The 15263-nt window shown below is 43.8% G+C and overlaps 1 protein-coding gene and 1 long non-coding RNA gene across 3 annotated transcripts in view; one reads left to right on the forward strand and one right to left on the reverse strand.

Moving 5' to 3' along the window:
• Nucleotides 1–746: 746 nt before the first annotated feature.
• Nucleotides 747–1596, reverse strand: LOC125753483 (uncharacterized). Its single transcript, XR_007405442.1, has 2 exons — nt 1286–1596; nt 747–1075 (listed from the first exon to the last, which is right to left on the reverse strand). It is a non-coding gene; the product is annotated as an uncharacterized LOC125753483 (long non-coding RNA).
• ACTR5 (actin related protein 5) overlaps nt 1560–15263 on the forward strand; it is a 36693-nt gene continuing 22989 nt past the window's right edge. For both annotated transcript variants that reach the window (XM_025470061.3, XM_049100283.1), the window contains exons 1-5: nt 1560–1984; nt 3155–3384; nt 5128–5297; nt 10928–11145; nt 11822–12004. In XM_025470061.3, the coding sequence (XP_025325846.1) occupies nt 1586–1984; nt 3155–3384; nt 5128–5297; nt 10928–11145; nt 11822–12004 (1200 nt within the window). In that variant the 5' untranslated portion in view covers nt 1560–1585. The remainder of the gene's footprint in view (nt 1985–3154; nt 3385–5127; nt 5298–10927; nt 11146–11821; nt 12005–15263) is intronic.

Consider the following 15263-nt stretch of genomic DNA (forward strand, 5'->3'; position numbering starts at 1 on the left):
CTGGCTGGGGATCACACCCTGAGCCAAAGGCAGATGCTCAACCACTGAGCCACCCAGGTGCCCCTATTGTATTTAATCTAATTAATTAATTTTTTGTCCGTTAAATGATTATGCCTTAGAAATGAAACATTGATGCCTGACAATGGTTTAAAGGTCATTGACTTGGGAAATGTAGAGAACAGTTGCAAAAATTGTAATTGTAATCATGAATATCGGAAATAGAAAACATCCTCATAAATACATTACCTGTTAAAAATATATTCCTGTACATATATAATCCATCGTTGTGTAGACTTTATTTTGTGGTCTCCATTTTTTAAAAAATTTAAATTAGATTTGCCAACTTACAGTACAACGCCCAATCCTTTTAGAGCTAGAGCTGGGGGGGGGGGGGGGGAGTGTCCCATTACCTCCGCTCCCATGCCCATTGGCCAGAATTTAGTCATATAGTCATACTAGATGACCTCCTGCAGGGTGGGGAGGGGGCAGGTTACCACCCCTTTTGGCAGGTCACCAAAAGGAAGAGAGATTATACATATTGAGGATCAATTAGTCCTTTTTTCAAATTTTTAAACATTTTATTTAAATTTAATTTGCCACCATAGAGTGTGACACCCTCCCAGTGCTCATCTCATCACAAGCCCTCTTAGTGCCCGTCACCCAATCCCTCTACCCACCTCCTCTTTTCCTAAGTCTTTGAGGTCTCAGTGGGAGGGCACAGTCTGTGGGAGCTAATAAACGATAAATAATAATAATAAACCTCTGAAAACGCTTTATTGTATCACAAAATATTACAGGAAAGTGCACAAATCATAAGTGGACAGTACGATGAAGCTTCACGAAGTGAAAAAGTGCGTAGCAGGATTGCTGGGCCAGAAATCGAGGGGGATCCCCGGGTGGCTCAGCGGACTGGCGCCCGCCTTCGGCCCAGGGCGTGATCCTGGAGCCCCGGGGTCGAGCCCCGGGATGGGATCGAGCCCCACGTCGGGCTCCCTGCATGGAGCCTGCTTCTGCCTCTGCCTGTGTCTTTGCTTGTCTCTCTCTCTCGGTGTCTTTCATGAATAAATACATAAATCTTAAAAAAAAAATAAAAAGAAATTGAACACTATCGCTCCCCTAGTCCGCTTCGCGGGCTGCAGGCGAGGGAGGAGGAGTGAAGGCGAGTTACGGGGAAAACGGGCTGTGGCGGGTCGAGAAGGCGTCCCGGAGCCCGGGGGGGCGGGGCCCGGTGGCGTCACGCTTCGGGGCGGGGCCCGGTGGCGTCACGCTCCGGGGCGGGGCTTACTGGCCGGCGTCCCGGCTGCGGCGAAGGGGCGTGGCCAGGCCGGCTGGCGGGGCGAGGTCAAGCAGAGGCGGGACTGCGAGACCAAGGTGGGCGGGGCCTAGCGATCGCCACACGGTCTGGGTCGCTGGCGGCGAGTCACCGCAAGGCTGGCCGGGCGTAGCGAAAGTCGGCTCGGCGGGCGCTCCTCGCCGTCGGGGCGGGACCCTGCGCCTTCCGGGCCGGGCTGCGGGGGGGCGGGGCTCGGCGCCGCCTGGGCGACGCTGCGGAAGGGGGCGGGGACGGCGGCGTGCGCGCTCCAAGATGGCGGCGGCCGGGGCGGCCGGCGCGGTGGCCAACGTCTTCCCGTTCCGCGACGCCCGCGCCGCGCCGGACCCGGTGCTCGAGGCCGGGCCGGGGGCACACGGGCCATTGCCGGTGCCGCTCGTGCTGGACAACGGGTCGTTCCAGGCCCGCGCTGGCTGGGCGTGCCCCGGCCCGGACCCGGGTCCCGAGCCGCGCCTGCAGTTCCGCGCTGTGTGCGCCCGCGGGCGGGGCGGGGCTCGGGGCGGGGCGGGCCCGCAGGTGGGCAACGCGCTGGGCAGCCTGGAGCCGCTGCGTTGGATGCTGCGCTCGCCCTTCGACCGCAACGTACCGGTCAACCTGGAGCTGCAGGAGCTGCTGCTGGACTACAGCTTCCAGCACCTGGGTGTCTCCTCGCAGGTGACGCGGGGGGGGGGGGGAGGGGGGGCGGGGCTCGCGGCTCCGCGCTCTGGGCTCTCTGGGGTCGTCCTCACTACAGGAGCTCTCACTTGCTCATTCACTCATTCATTTGGTCAGTCGAGTAAGGCGTAAGCGCCCAACGTGTGCACGCCGTGTGCCAGGCTCCTGGGGTACAGCAGTGGGCACACAGCGCTCCTCCTCCCTTGCAGCACACATTCGGCCTTGAGCACCCCACTCTGTGTCAGGCACTTTTCTAGGCGTTCGGAATACATCCGTGAATGTGACACATTTTTTCTGTGCTTTGGAGCTAGAATGGAAAAAAGACAGTCTAGTATGAAAAGGCAAATAACTAGAATTAGGTAGTAGATTTTCAGGTAGGGTAGGAGGAGAGGAGAGGATGACTTCCCGCCCCCCTCCCCCCCCCCCCCCCCGGGGGTCAGGATAGGACGCAGGGAGAAGGTGCAGTTTGAGCAAGGATTCAAGGAGGTGATTGAGGGAGCAGCCATGTGAATGAGCAAATGGCATTCCAGACGGGGAACAGCCAGTGAGCAGGCCCCGAGGCAGGAATGTGCCCCAGTCCTAACTGATAGCAGCCAGAGTGAGAGGAGAATAGTAAGTGGAGGAGGAAGTCAGAGAGCTGCGTGGGGGGAGCAGATCACGTTTGGCTTTTACTTGCGTAAAATGAGGAGCCATGGCAGGGTGTTGAGCAGGGGCAGGGATGTGGCTTTTGTTCCAGAAGGATCATTGTAGCTGCTAAATGCAGAACAAACTGGCAAGGGGCATAGGGGGTAGAACCAGGAGGTCAGTTAGGAGGCTGTTGCCATAACCCAAGTGAGAGGTGGTGGTGACTTAAGCATGAAGGAAGTTGGGGGAGGGGGATGTGGTGTGAAGCCATTGGGTTCTGAAGGTAAGTCGCAGACAGAGCTGACATGGTTTGCTGACACCTTGGAGGGAGTTTGACTTAACAACCTTAAATTGACCCTGCTTTCATATTTTCTACAACAACTTCCAGTAGAGATGAGGTGAGTATTCTACAGTTGCTTCTGGTCAGATTTTTGATTAAAGACCAAAAAGCAAATCCAGTCTTTACAGTAGGACTTTGGTTTCTTTTTGTGCTTTGAAAAGAGTGTTTTTTGTTACTTGTCTGTTTTCTCTTTTCTTTCAAAGTAGGGCTGTGTCGATCATCCCATAGTTCTGACAGAAGCTGTGTGCAACCCACTGTATTCTCGACAAATGATGTCCGAGCTTCTTTTTGAGTGCTATGGGATCCCTAAGGTTGCCTATGGAATAGACAGCCTCTTCAGCTTTTACCACAATAAGCCAAAGAACTTGATTTCCAGTGGGCTCATCATTTCATCTGGATACCAGTGTACACATATTTTACCCATCTTAGAAGGGAGGTGAGTAGCCTTGACAGCATTTGAGTGCTGTTTTGAGAAACATTCAGAAAACATTTATTGGGGGCCCACTTTAGAGGTGGAGTGGAAAGAACAAGCATTGGACTGTGAACCGGCCTCTGGGCTTGGCTCTGACATACTTGACTATGTGACTTTAGTCAATCCACCTTCCATCCTTGTGATCTCCTGGGCCAAGTTGCAGTAGATGGTCTGCGAGGGCCAAATCCACAATTCTAGAATTTTGCTATTTTGAACTATGGCAAGATAGCTCACATAGTACCTGCAGGTAGTAGGTGCTCCATAAAAATGTCTTTGAAATGTTCTGGAGTCACCTTATTATTGAGAGGTTATTTTTTTATTTAAAGCTTTTTAATCATGATTGTTTAGACCTTTTTTTTTAGACCTTTTTTTTTTCCAGGTATAGTGCCTGGCATGTAATACAGGTACTTATTAAAACATTTCCAAGTTGGATAAAAGGTGAGGGTAGTTTCATTTTTAAAGCTGTTTTCATTTTATGTTTGGACTTTTATGCTCAGAGAAGAGACGAGGCCAGCATGGTGCTCTCTGAGGTTTCTCAGTGCATAAAGGGCATTTAAGTAGGAAGTAGAGCCCTGGTTTTGGCCTTGAAGGCCTGGATTTGCAGCCCTGCTGAGGGTGAAGTTATTTACCCTCTTCACATAGCTGCTTAACATGTAAAATTGGGAGAAACTAATTTCTTAGGGTTTCTTAGAAACTAATTTCATCCTCACCCTGAGGATGAAATAATTATGTAGGTGATGGCACTTTGTGAACTAGAAGATTATAGTCTGAATGTTTAAGTCAAAATAAATGTTGAATTTATTTAGAACTAAAGTGGTATTTTCTCTGAAGTTTCTACAAAAATTTATGAAGATAATACTTCTTTTACATATTACCAAACATTCCTGATGTATAGAGTTTTCTATTTTATGTAAACAGAATATGCAGAAATTAAAAATAACCTTGTTATTTTTATATCATACTGAGAGAAAAGTGTTTTACCTGAAAGCTAAGAAATGAGCACATTGGAGCATAGCCTGTTCTATGCTGGCATCTGCTGGTGAAGCATGATATAGCGGCAGCATTTCATTATGCTTCAAGACCCTAGTGCTCTGCTCCTCTTTCTCATGTTAAGAAAAATGTTATTCTGGTTCTCTTTCCCTTTATATCATGTGAAGGGGACCAGGTCCTTTTAGTTTACAGTAAGCCAGTATGTGCATGGTTCCTTAATGTTTATGCATCAGTAAAAGTGGAGTATCTAGGGGAGGGGATCTTAAACTCCAGCCTTTGCTGCACTTACCTGGGAAGTTTGTTAAAATGCATATTTCCGGGCCTGCCCCAAAGCAAAGGAGTCCTGAGAATTAGTATGTTTAACATTTTCCCCAGCTGATTCTACAAGGCCCACAGGTTGAGAAATGCTTGACAAGTCACATTAGGGTCTGAATTCAGAGTGCACAATCTTTCCATCTAACCTTGTTTCCTTCTGAGACTCTTACTGGAAGTTAGATGCCGTGTGTCTGGGTGTGAACTACGAATTCCTGCATTGAGTAAGAGACTGGGAACTTTAGAGTCCCTTCATCTGTAAAGTTTTCTCTTCCCTTACCTGGTTGGTTTCTTCTTTGTTCATCTGGACTGTTACCCTTCTCTCAGTCTCCCCACCAAGTGGTCCCTGTTCTTTCTTCCATGTTGCCAAAAACGTCAGCACTGTTTTCCATTCCTTGATTGTAGGTTAGATGCTAAAAACTGCAAACGCATCAATCTGGGAGGAAGCCAAGCAGCTGGCTACCTCCAGCGCCTCCTGCAGCTGAAGTATCCTGGGCACCTGGCAGCCATCACACTCAGCCGCATGGAGGAGATCCTGCATGAGCACAGCTACGTTGCTGAAGATTATGTGGAAGGTAATGAAGAGGGCATTTGCCTGCGGCTTATAGATGTTGGCTACATTGAGGGTGTTCCTTAAATTGTGCCCAGGATGACTCTTTGGCTTTTTAGTATCCCCTCTTCCTTTTGGTGTTTACTTAAACTGTTCAGTAAACTGTTAACTTTTTGAAAAGGGTTTTTGGCTATTTTACCTCCTTTACCTTTCCATATAGATGTTAGGATTAGTTTATTCATATGTACAAAAAAGATTCTGTTGGAATTTTGATTGAAAGTATATGAAATATGTATTAGATTGGATATGAAACATTTTACCAGATATGATATTAAATCAAGATGTAATATTAAATCTAAACTGGGGAGAAGTGACATTTTATACTACGTGGAATCTTCTAATCCATGAACATAGTAGCTCTTTCCATTTACCTAGGTTTTTATTTCTTTCTTCAGCATGTTGTAGTTTTCGACATACGGATCCTGTACATGTTAGATTTATGCTTGAGTCTTTCTTTGCTTGTTTCATTTCTGTTTCCACTTCTCATTGTTAATGTATAGAAATGCAATTAATTTTTATGGGTTGACCTTATATCCTGTGACCTTGCTAAATTTATTTTTGTTTTTTTGTAGATTCCTTGGGAATTTCTATGTAGACATGTCATCCATGAAAAGGGACAGTTTTATTTCTTCCTTTCTGATCTGTTTGCTTTTTTGCTTTGTCTTGCCTTATTTTACTGGCTGGGACTTCCAGCACAATATTGAATAAGAGTGGTGATAGTGAGCATCCCTGTTTTATGCCCAGATCCTGTTTTTGGCATAGTGGAGGAATGTGGTCTTTTACTATTAACTATGATATTAGTGTGAAGTTTTTTGCAGATGCCCTTCATCTAACTGAGGAAATTCTTTTCTCTTCCTAGTTTTACTGAGCATTTTTATCATGAATGGATTTTGAATTTTGTGAAATGTGCTTTTTGCACCAATTGATATGATCCTGTGGTGTTCCTGCTTTAGGACTACTCCTATGGGAGATTTTAATGATGGCTTTTGGATTTTGAACTAGCCTTGATTGGGTAGGGGGATAGACCCCGCTTGTTCAGGTATATTATTATTTTTATACGTTTTTTTATTTGAGTTGGTAATATTTTGTGGGATTTTATGTCGATATTCATGTATTCATGAAGGATGTTGATCTATAGTTTTCTTTTTTTTTTATTTTTTTTTATTTTTTTTTTTAATTTTTATTTATTTATTATAGTCACACAGAGAGAGAGAGAGAGAGGGGCAGAGACACAGGCAGAGGGAGAAGCAGGCTCCATGCACCGGGAGCCCGACGTGGGATTTGATCCTGGGTCTCCAGGATTGCGCCCTGGGCCAAAGGCAGGCGCCAAACCGCTGCGCCACCCAGGGATCCCGATCTATAGTTTTCTTATATGGTCTTTGACTAGTCTTGGTATTCTGGTGATGCTGGTCTTATTAAATTAGATGGAAAGTGTTCCCTTTTCTTCTTCTGTTTTTTTTTTTTGATTAATTGGGGGAGAAGGGGCAGAAAGAAAGGGAGAGAGAATTTTGAGGCTCTGTGCTCAGTGCAGAGCCCAACATAGGGCTCAGTCTCAGTACCCTGAGATCATTACCTGAGTGGAAACCAAGAGTCGGACACTTAACCAACTGAGCCACCCAGGTACCCCGGCCTTCTATTTTCTGGAAAACATTGTGTAGATAGATGATATATATATTTTTTAATATTTGATAGAATGCTCCAGTGGAACCATTAGAGCCTGGAGATTTCTTTTTATACAGACTTAACTATAGGGATGCCTGAGTGGCTCAGTGGTTGAGTGCCTTTGGCTCAGGTTGTGATCCTGTGGTTTGGGGATTGAGTCCCACATGGGGCTCCCTGCAAGAAGCCTGCTTCTCCCTCTGCCTGTGTCTCTGCCTCTCTCTCTGTGTCTCTCATGAATAAACAAATAAAATCTTTTAAAAAATAAATAAAGACTTATAACTATGGATTCAATGTCTTTAATAGAAGTAGGACTATTTAGGTAATCTCATTGATGTCTTTTTATTATTTCCTTCCTTCTACTTTGTTTAGGTTTAGTTTGCCCTCTTTTTTTAGATTCTTAAGATAGAAGTTCAGATTATTATGAGACCATTCTTCTTTTTAGTGTAAGCATTTAATGCTGCAAATTTCCCTTTCAGCATTGCTTTATCTACATTCTGTACATTTTGATATTTTTAAATTTTTATTGAGTTCAGATATTTTCTAATTTCCCTCAATATTTATTTTTATGAACCATTGATTATTTAGAAATGTGTTTTATTGAGAATACACCAAAATAAAAAGCTTCCACACAGTGAATGGATACAACAAAACTTAAAAGACGACCTATGGAATGGGAGAAAATATTTGCAAATGATATGTCCAATGAAGGGTTAGTATCCAGATTATATAAAGAACTGATTAAACTCAATACTCATAAAACAAATAATCCATAAATGAGCATTTCTCCAAAGAAGACATACAGATGGTCAAGAGACATGTGAAAAGATGCTCAACATCACTTACCATCAGAAAATGCAAATCAAAAGAGATACCATCCAAAATCAAAGATACAAGAAACAAGTGTGGCCAGGGTATGGAAAAAAAGGAACCCTCTTACACTGTTGGTGGGAATGCAAACTGGTGCAGCCACTCTGGAAAACAGTATGTAGGTTCCTCAAAAAGTTAAAAATAGGACCACAGTGATCCAGTAATCCCATTACTGGGTATTTACCCCAAGAATACAAAAACAAAATTCAGAGGGATATATGCACCCCTATGTTTATAGCAGCATTATTTACAATAGCCAAAGTATGGAAGCAGCCCAAGTGTCCATTGATAGATGAATGAGTAAAGAAGTGGTGGAACACACACACACACACACACACACCAGAATATTATTAGCTGTAAAAATGAGTCGATCATGTTGTTTTGCAATGATGCGCATTGAGCTAGAGTACTATGCTAAGTGAAATAAGTCAGCAAAAGACGAATCATGATTTCACTCGTGGAATTTAAGAAACAAATGAACAAAGGAAAAAAAAAGGCAAACCAAGAAACAGATTTTTTTTTATAATAAATTTATTTTTTATTGGTGTTCAGTTTGCCAACATACAGAATAACACCCAGTGCTCATCCCATCAAGTGCCCCCCTCAGTGCCCGTCACCCATTCACCCCCACCACCCCCTTCTCCCCTTCCACCACCCGTAGTTCGTTTCCCAGAGTTAGGAGTCTTTATGTTCTGTCTCCCTTTCTGATATTTCCCACACATCTCTTCTCCCTTCCTTTATATTCCCTTTCACTATTATTTATATTCCCCCAAATGAATGAGAACATATAATGTTTGTCCTTCTCCGATTGACTTACTTCACTCAGCATAATACCCTCCAGTTCCATCCATGTTGAAGCAAATGGTGGGTATTTGTCATTTCTAATGGCTGAGTAATATTCCATTGTATACATAGACCACATCTTTATCCATTCATCTTTCGATGGACACCAAGGCTCCTTCCACAGTTTGGCTATTGTGGACATTGCTGCTAGAAACATCGGGGTGCAGGTGTCCCGGCGTTTCATTGCATCTGTATCTTTGGGGTAAATCCCCAGCAGTGCAATTGCTGGGTCGTAGGGCAGGTCTATTTTTAACTCTTTGAGGAACCTCCACACAGTTTTCCAGAGTGGCTGCACCAGTTCACATTCCCACCAACAGTGTGAGAGGGTTCCCTTTTCTCCGCATCCTCTCCAACATTTGTGGTTTCCTGCCTTGTTAATTTTCCCCATTCTCACTGGAGTGAGGTAGTATCTCATTGTGGTTTTGATTTGTATTTCCCTGATGGCAAGTAATGCGGAGCATTTTCTCATGTGCGTGTTGGCCATGTCTATGTCTTCCTCTGTGAGATTTCTGTTCATGTCTTTTGCCCATTTCATGATTGGATTGTTTGAAGAAACAGACTTTTAATTGTCAAGAACAAATGGATGATTTGTTCAAATCAAATGCAGGAAGGTGGGGGGATGGGTGAAATAGGTGATGGGAATTAAGGAGCATACTTGTAATGAGCACTGGATGATGTATGGAATCGTTGAATTGCTGTAATGTATGCCTGAAACTATGTTAACTATACTGGAATTAAAATTAAAACTTAATTAAAATAAAACATTTAGGTTTTAAAGGTTCAATCTAATTTGATAGTTTAATAAATAATTGATGTGGAAGGCTGAAAGTTAAAGTAAGGTGTTTTATGGTCAAGTATTTAGAGATAACTCCTGTAGTATTTCCATGACTTATTTATAGTTAAATTTCATTATGTCAAAAAACCTTGGTATCAGTGGAGTTTGTGAAGGTTTGCTTTATGACCCTGGTGCATGGTCTCCTTTGGTGAATGTTCCATTTATACTTGAAAAGATCATGGACTTCTGCTGTTGGGCAGAGTAGTCTGTGATGTCATTTAGGTTCACTGGTTGATGATGCTCTTCAGTTCTTCTATGTCCCTGTTCCTTTCCTGTGCTTGTAGCTCTGTTGATTATTAAAAGAGTTTTGAAGTCTCAAGAGATAATTGTAAATTTTTTATTTCTCCTTTCATTTCTGTCAGTTTTTGCTTTTAAGTATCTAAAGCGCTTTTGTTAGGTACATATTGAGGATTCTTATTCTATCTTGACAAATTGACCTTTTATCATTATACAGTATCCCTTTTTACCCCTTGTAATTTTTCTTGGCTTTGATGTCTACTTGGACGTTAATACAGCCACTCCAACTTTTTTTTGCTGAGTGCTTGCATGGAGTGTCTTTCCATCTTTTAAATCTACTTTTATCATTATATTCAAAGTGAGTTTCTTAATAGTTGGTTGTTTTGTTTTGTTTTGTTTTTTAAATCACGGTGTCAGTCTCTTTTAACTAGTTTGGTAAGACAGTTTAAAATTTATTATTCATATGTTGGGTTTAGTTCTACCATTTTATTATTTGTTGTCTGTTATTCTCTTTGTTCCTGTTTCTACTGCCTTTTTTGGGTTATTTAAATATTAAAAATTTTGTTTTCGTATTGGTATTTTAATTTATCTGTTGTGTTTTTACTGTATCTTTTTGTATAGTTTTTTGGTGGTTGCCCTGAGGTTATAGTCAACAGACTCCTTGCAGTGTTTTGAGAGTCTCTTTTTACCATCTCAGTGGAAGGTGGCAATATTAGCACCCCAGGGGCTCCTTTATCCTGGGTTGTCTTACGTATTACATTTATACACGTTGAAAACCCAACAGACATTGTTAGGGCTTTTTACTTTGAATTGTCAAACATATTTTAAAAGAACTCCAGAAGAGGTTAGTCTATCATGTTGACCGAGATTTTCATCATATCTATTGCTATTTCTTCATCCCTAAAGTTCCAAGTTTCTTTCTGTTATCAGGTCTGTCTGGCAAACCTTAGTTAGCAATATTTTGAGAACAGATCTGTAGGCATTACACATGTCCAGGTGTTATATCTGCGTTTTGTCACCGGGGTGGAGTCAGAGTTTGAGTGGACCGTGCTTTCTCTACCTTATCTGGATCTCAAAGCTTGGTATTAACTTTCTAATTTCTGTGCTAATAGTGTTTCCATTTTATAACTTCCAAAATTATTTCTCCAAAGAACTGCAAAAATGGAGATGCCCTGATTATTACGAAAACAATGTCCACAAGATGCAGCTCCCGTTCTCTAGCAAGCTCCTGGGCAGCACTCTGAGCTCTGAGGAGAAGCAGGAGAGGCGGCAGCAGCAGCTGCGGCGCCTGCAGGAGCTCAATGCCCGCCGGCGGGAGGAGAAGCTGCAGCTGGACCAGGAGCGGCTGGACAGACTGCTCTATGTGCAGGTGCGTGTGCATCCCAGGAGGGCGCTGCAGCCTTTGCACAGGCGGTCCCAGAAAGGTTTCTTCCTAGATCTTCTTCCTCAGCCAAGAAATGCAGTGACTGTCTGAGTTCCCCTTGCGGTCAAGGAGGACTCGAGGGTTCTCAGTGTGGAGCTCCTCAGCACAGAGGAGTCATGCTGCATACAGAGCAGCAGGTATCTCTGAGAGAGTTGTGGGCTTGGTCTTCACCGATTTACTTTGGCCTTATAATCTCCTTTGTCTTATAACTTTTGAATTGAAGTGTAGCGCACGTCCACAAATCTATAGTGTGTAGCTTGATGGATTGTCACAACGTGAGACACAATGTATATCTGCCATCCAGAGCACTGGCATCCCAGAGACCTCCTGCATATCCCTTCTTAGCCAATACATTTCTGACATCTGTCACCATAGATTAGTTTTGCCTATTCAGATGGTGCTGAGACTGTAATACGATGCAGCCTAGAGACAGCTAGGGAAGAGGGTGGTGTGTGAACTGTGGGTGGGAGGTGAGATTTTGTGGAGGGGCAGGCTAGGAGAGTTGTGGGAGCCCTTCCTGCTGTAGTTTTCCTCTGTTTAGCTTCCAAACTACTTCTTTTTCCTTCCTGTTTGTGATTGTGTTGTCATCTTTGAAGATGAATTGCAGCTGCTCTGGTTTTAGGAACTTTTAGAGGATGGCCAGATGGATCAGTTTCACAAAGCTCTGGTAGAGCTGAACATGGACTCCCCGGAAGAACTGCAGTCCTACATACAGAAACTCAGCTCAGCAGTGGAGCAGGCAAAGCAGAAAATCCTCCAAGCAGAAGTCACCCTTGAGGTGGATGTGGTGGACAGCAAGCCTGAGGTACCAGGGGCCTTGGGAGGAGGGTCCCGTAGGGTCGTTTAACCTGAGGGCAGGAGGGAGGACTATCTTGAGAAGGCTGACCTCAAAGAGGTATGACTAGACTTGGAAAGCAGCATGGTGAGTGCCGTCCATGGGGACATGGACAGGGCAGAGAGGCACTGACCTTGTGCTGACTGAAGTTTGTACCCAAGGGTGAGTCACCCTGTAGATTTCTGGCTCCCCTGGGAGGGGCATCTGTGCATGTAGAGTAGAAAGAACATTCACGCACCAGCCATGTGGTGCCATCTTGAATCTGAACATTCTTCTAATGGTTATTTGCGGTTAGTCACACACTCCCTTCTACTTTTCCTCATATTTTCTTAAATATATTGTGGTTGATGTTTCACTTACTTTCTTTCCATCGTGATGTCCCCCCAAGGACAGGGGTCATGCTTCATAATAGTTGATGGATTTTTTACAGCACCTAGTAGATGTGCTTAATAAAATGTCCATGCGTTGATTTAGCCATGACTAAAACTGTTTGAATAAGCTCTTCAGTGTTCTCTGTCTTCTCCTTTTTGTTTCCATGCCAGTGGAGTGTTAATAAGTGTTGATATGGCATCAAGGCAAGTGGCAGGCTGAGATAGGGCCCAAGGTGATGCACACCCTCACACTGGGCGCTGCACACCCATACACACGAGTTGACTTGCTTGGCTTTAGAACTGGAAGAAAGTGTTAGTAAGTGTGTGCATGTCCTAAATCTATCTGCTCTGGAGTTCTAAGACAAAGGACTTGTTCATTGACTTGTGACATTTCTGGGCCAGGATTAACCATTCTAGCTTGGTAGGTTTTTGTTTTTAAATCAACTTTCTTTAAATTCTAAAACCTATACATTTAGAAAGAAGCAGTCCCATGGAAAAATCCAGTTTGGTGCTAGGCGTGGTGTGGCTGCTTGCCAGTGACTTCAGAGGTGTCTTTGGCTCAGCAGGAAGCCTGTGCTTGCTCTGACTCTCAGCTGGAGGCTCACTTACACACTTGCTGCGCTCAGCCTCCATCTCCAGCTCTCCAAATACCTGAGATTCCCTGAGGCCAACAGCCAGCCAGGGCATGCATGTCAGAGCAGACCCCGAGTCAAGCTTCCTGGACACAGCTTCCCAGGATGGCTAGAGTGTGGGTGAGGGGCCATGACTGCTGTCTTACTCTGGAGTGGTATCCCAGGTCAGCTTCCCCGATTCCCTGTTGTGCTTTGGATCTCAGCTGTTTACTGGGGTCCAGACCCATGTTGCCTTTGTTGTGTATTCCCCCTTGTTCAGTTCTTACCGTGCTTAATGTGCTAGTAGGACATCAGCATCTTTATACCAAAGATGTATCAGTAAGCCACTGGCAGGCAAGGAATTTCAGATTTTTTTTTTTTTTGAGAAAGACAGAGAACGCAAGCAAGGGTAGAGGGAGAGGGCGAAATAGACTCTCCTGAGCAGGGAGCCCAATGTGGGGTTTGATCCCAGGATCCTGACATCATGACTTGAGCCAAAGGCAGACGTCTACTCAGTTATCTGAGCCACCCAGGCACCCCAGGATTTCAGATTTCAAAAGAAAAGCCCCAAACAACTATAAAATGTGATTCGTAAGCAGTTGAGAGCTAGTTTTTCCTTCTCTTTGTGGATTTTTCTGTATTTGTTGCAGGCTGTGAGTCAGCCACTCCTTCATGCAGTTAGCAGGTACTTATTAAGTCCCCACTTCCTTCCGTGCTCTGGGGATAATATTCAAATCTCTCTGGGCTTGGGGAGGTTTTGAAATTTTGGACTTGCAGTAGTTTCTCTGTATACAACAAATTTAATGAGTTGATCTGTCCTCAAAGCATGAGGGTCAGTCAGCATTTATTGAGGGTGAGTGTGATTAGGGTCAGTTACAGTAATTTCATGGGATAAATGTGACCACGACACTGGCTGGCTAGTTCTACCTTTCAAAACGTATTTATGGTGTTTTCCGGCAATGTAATTTGTTTAGAATGGAGAGAATGGATTTATGTGGATCAAAGTTCATATTGAAATACCATCCAAGTAGTAATGGCTAAATTGGATTAATCCAGCAGAATTTTTAACTGAAGTGTTTTCTGAAATCCATTTTTTCCCCATAGACCAGTCCATTTCAACACTTGCTATTCTGCAAGTATTCTGATGAGGATATTGTAAAGGAGTGGGCTTTGTCAGCATTCCTAATGAAGTATTTAAACTAGAGGATGTTGGCTTTCCATCACTAAGTACAGCAATGGCGTTGGGGGCAGGGCATAGTTTTAGAGCACCATCACTTTTTGGAGAATACAATGAGCTTAATATATAAAGTTCTCTTGCCTGATTAGCCAAGATCAGAGCTGGCCTCTGCTTGTTCTTATGCCACTCCATCAAGACTATTCCAGGGAACCATGCCGCATCTTCTCTCATGTGCTTTGGCAAATTGTCATTCTGTTCAGTTCCAAAAGAATGGCTATTTGTGTTCCTGAATGCTACACAATACATGTGGACACTCTGGCAAACCCTAGAAGGCGAGAAGCCAGCCGTGGTAGAGAAATCTGTTCTCTCTAGCATGCCCATTGTCTGCTTTGAAATCATTGGCTTTGGGGCAGCCTGGGTGGCTCAGTGGTTTAGCACCGCCTTCAGCCCATGGCATGATCCTGGAGACCCGGGATCGAGTCCCACGTCAGGCTCCATGCATGGAGCCTGCTTCTCCCTCTGCCTATGTCTCGGCCTTTCTCTCTCTCTCTCTCTCTCTTTCTCTCTCTGTCTCTCATGAATAAATGAATAAAATCTTTAAAAAAAAAGAAATCATTGGCTTTATTTCTCTGTGAGTCATATGAATTAGGATGAGTAAAATATCTTTTTATCATTTCTAGTGAAACTGAGAAGTGATCTTTAAGTAGCATGCTTCTGAGTATAGCTAGATGAAGGTGGATGATGATGTTTTTGCTATAGCTGAAGAAGTCTTTTGAAACTTGAACATTTTATAATCTGCTGTTCCAAGGAAATTAAAGGGTATATCCCAGGGGCTCACCACACACACAGTAATAGGCATGGTATGCTAGGTACTAGTGACATAGATTAACATACATTTTCTGCGTCTTTCATTTATCTGAAAAAATGAGGATATTGTATTATACTTAGCTGACTGTAATGAAGCTTATCTGGTATGATGGTAGATGTGTGTGAGAATATAGATGAAGTTTTGAGAAAGGATTGGTATATTTGAGGTGGGCCCTGAAAGATTGTAGATTTCAATAGGTAGC

The sequence above is a fragment of the Canis lupus genome, chromosome 24 (genome assembly GCF_003254725.2).
Source record: "Canis lupus dingo isolate Sandy chromosome 24, ASM325472v2, whole genome shotgun sequence".
NCBI classification, from domain to species: domain Eukaryota; kingdom Metazoa; phylum Chordata; class Mammalia; order Carnivora; family Canidae; genus Canis; species Canis lupus.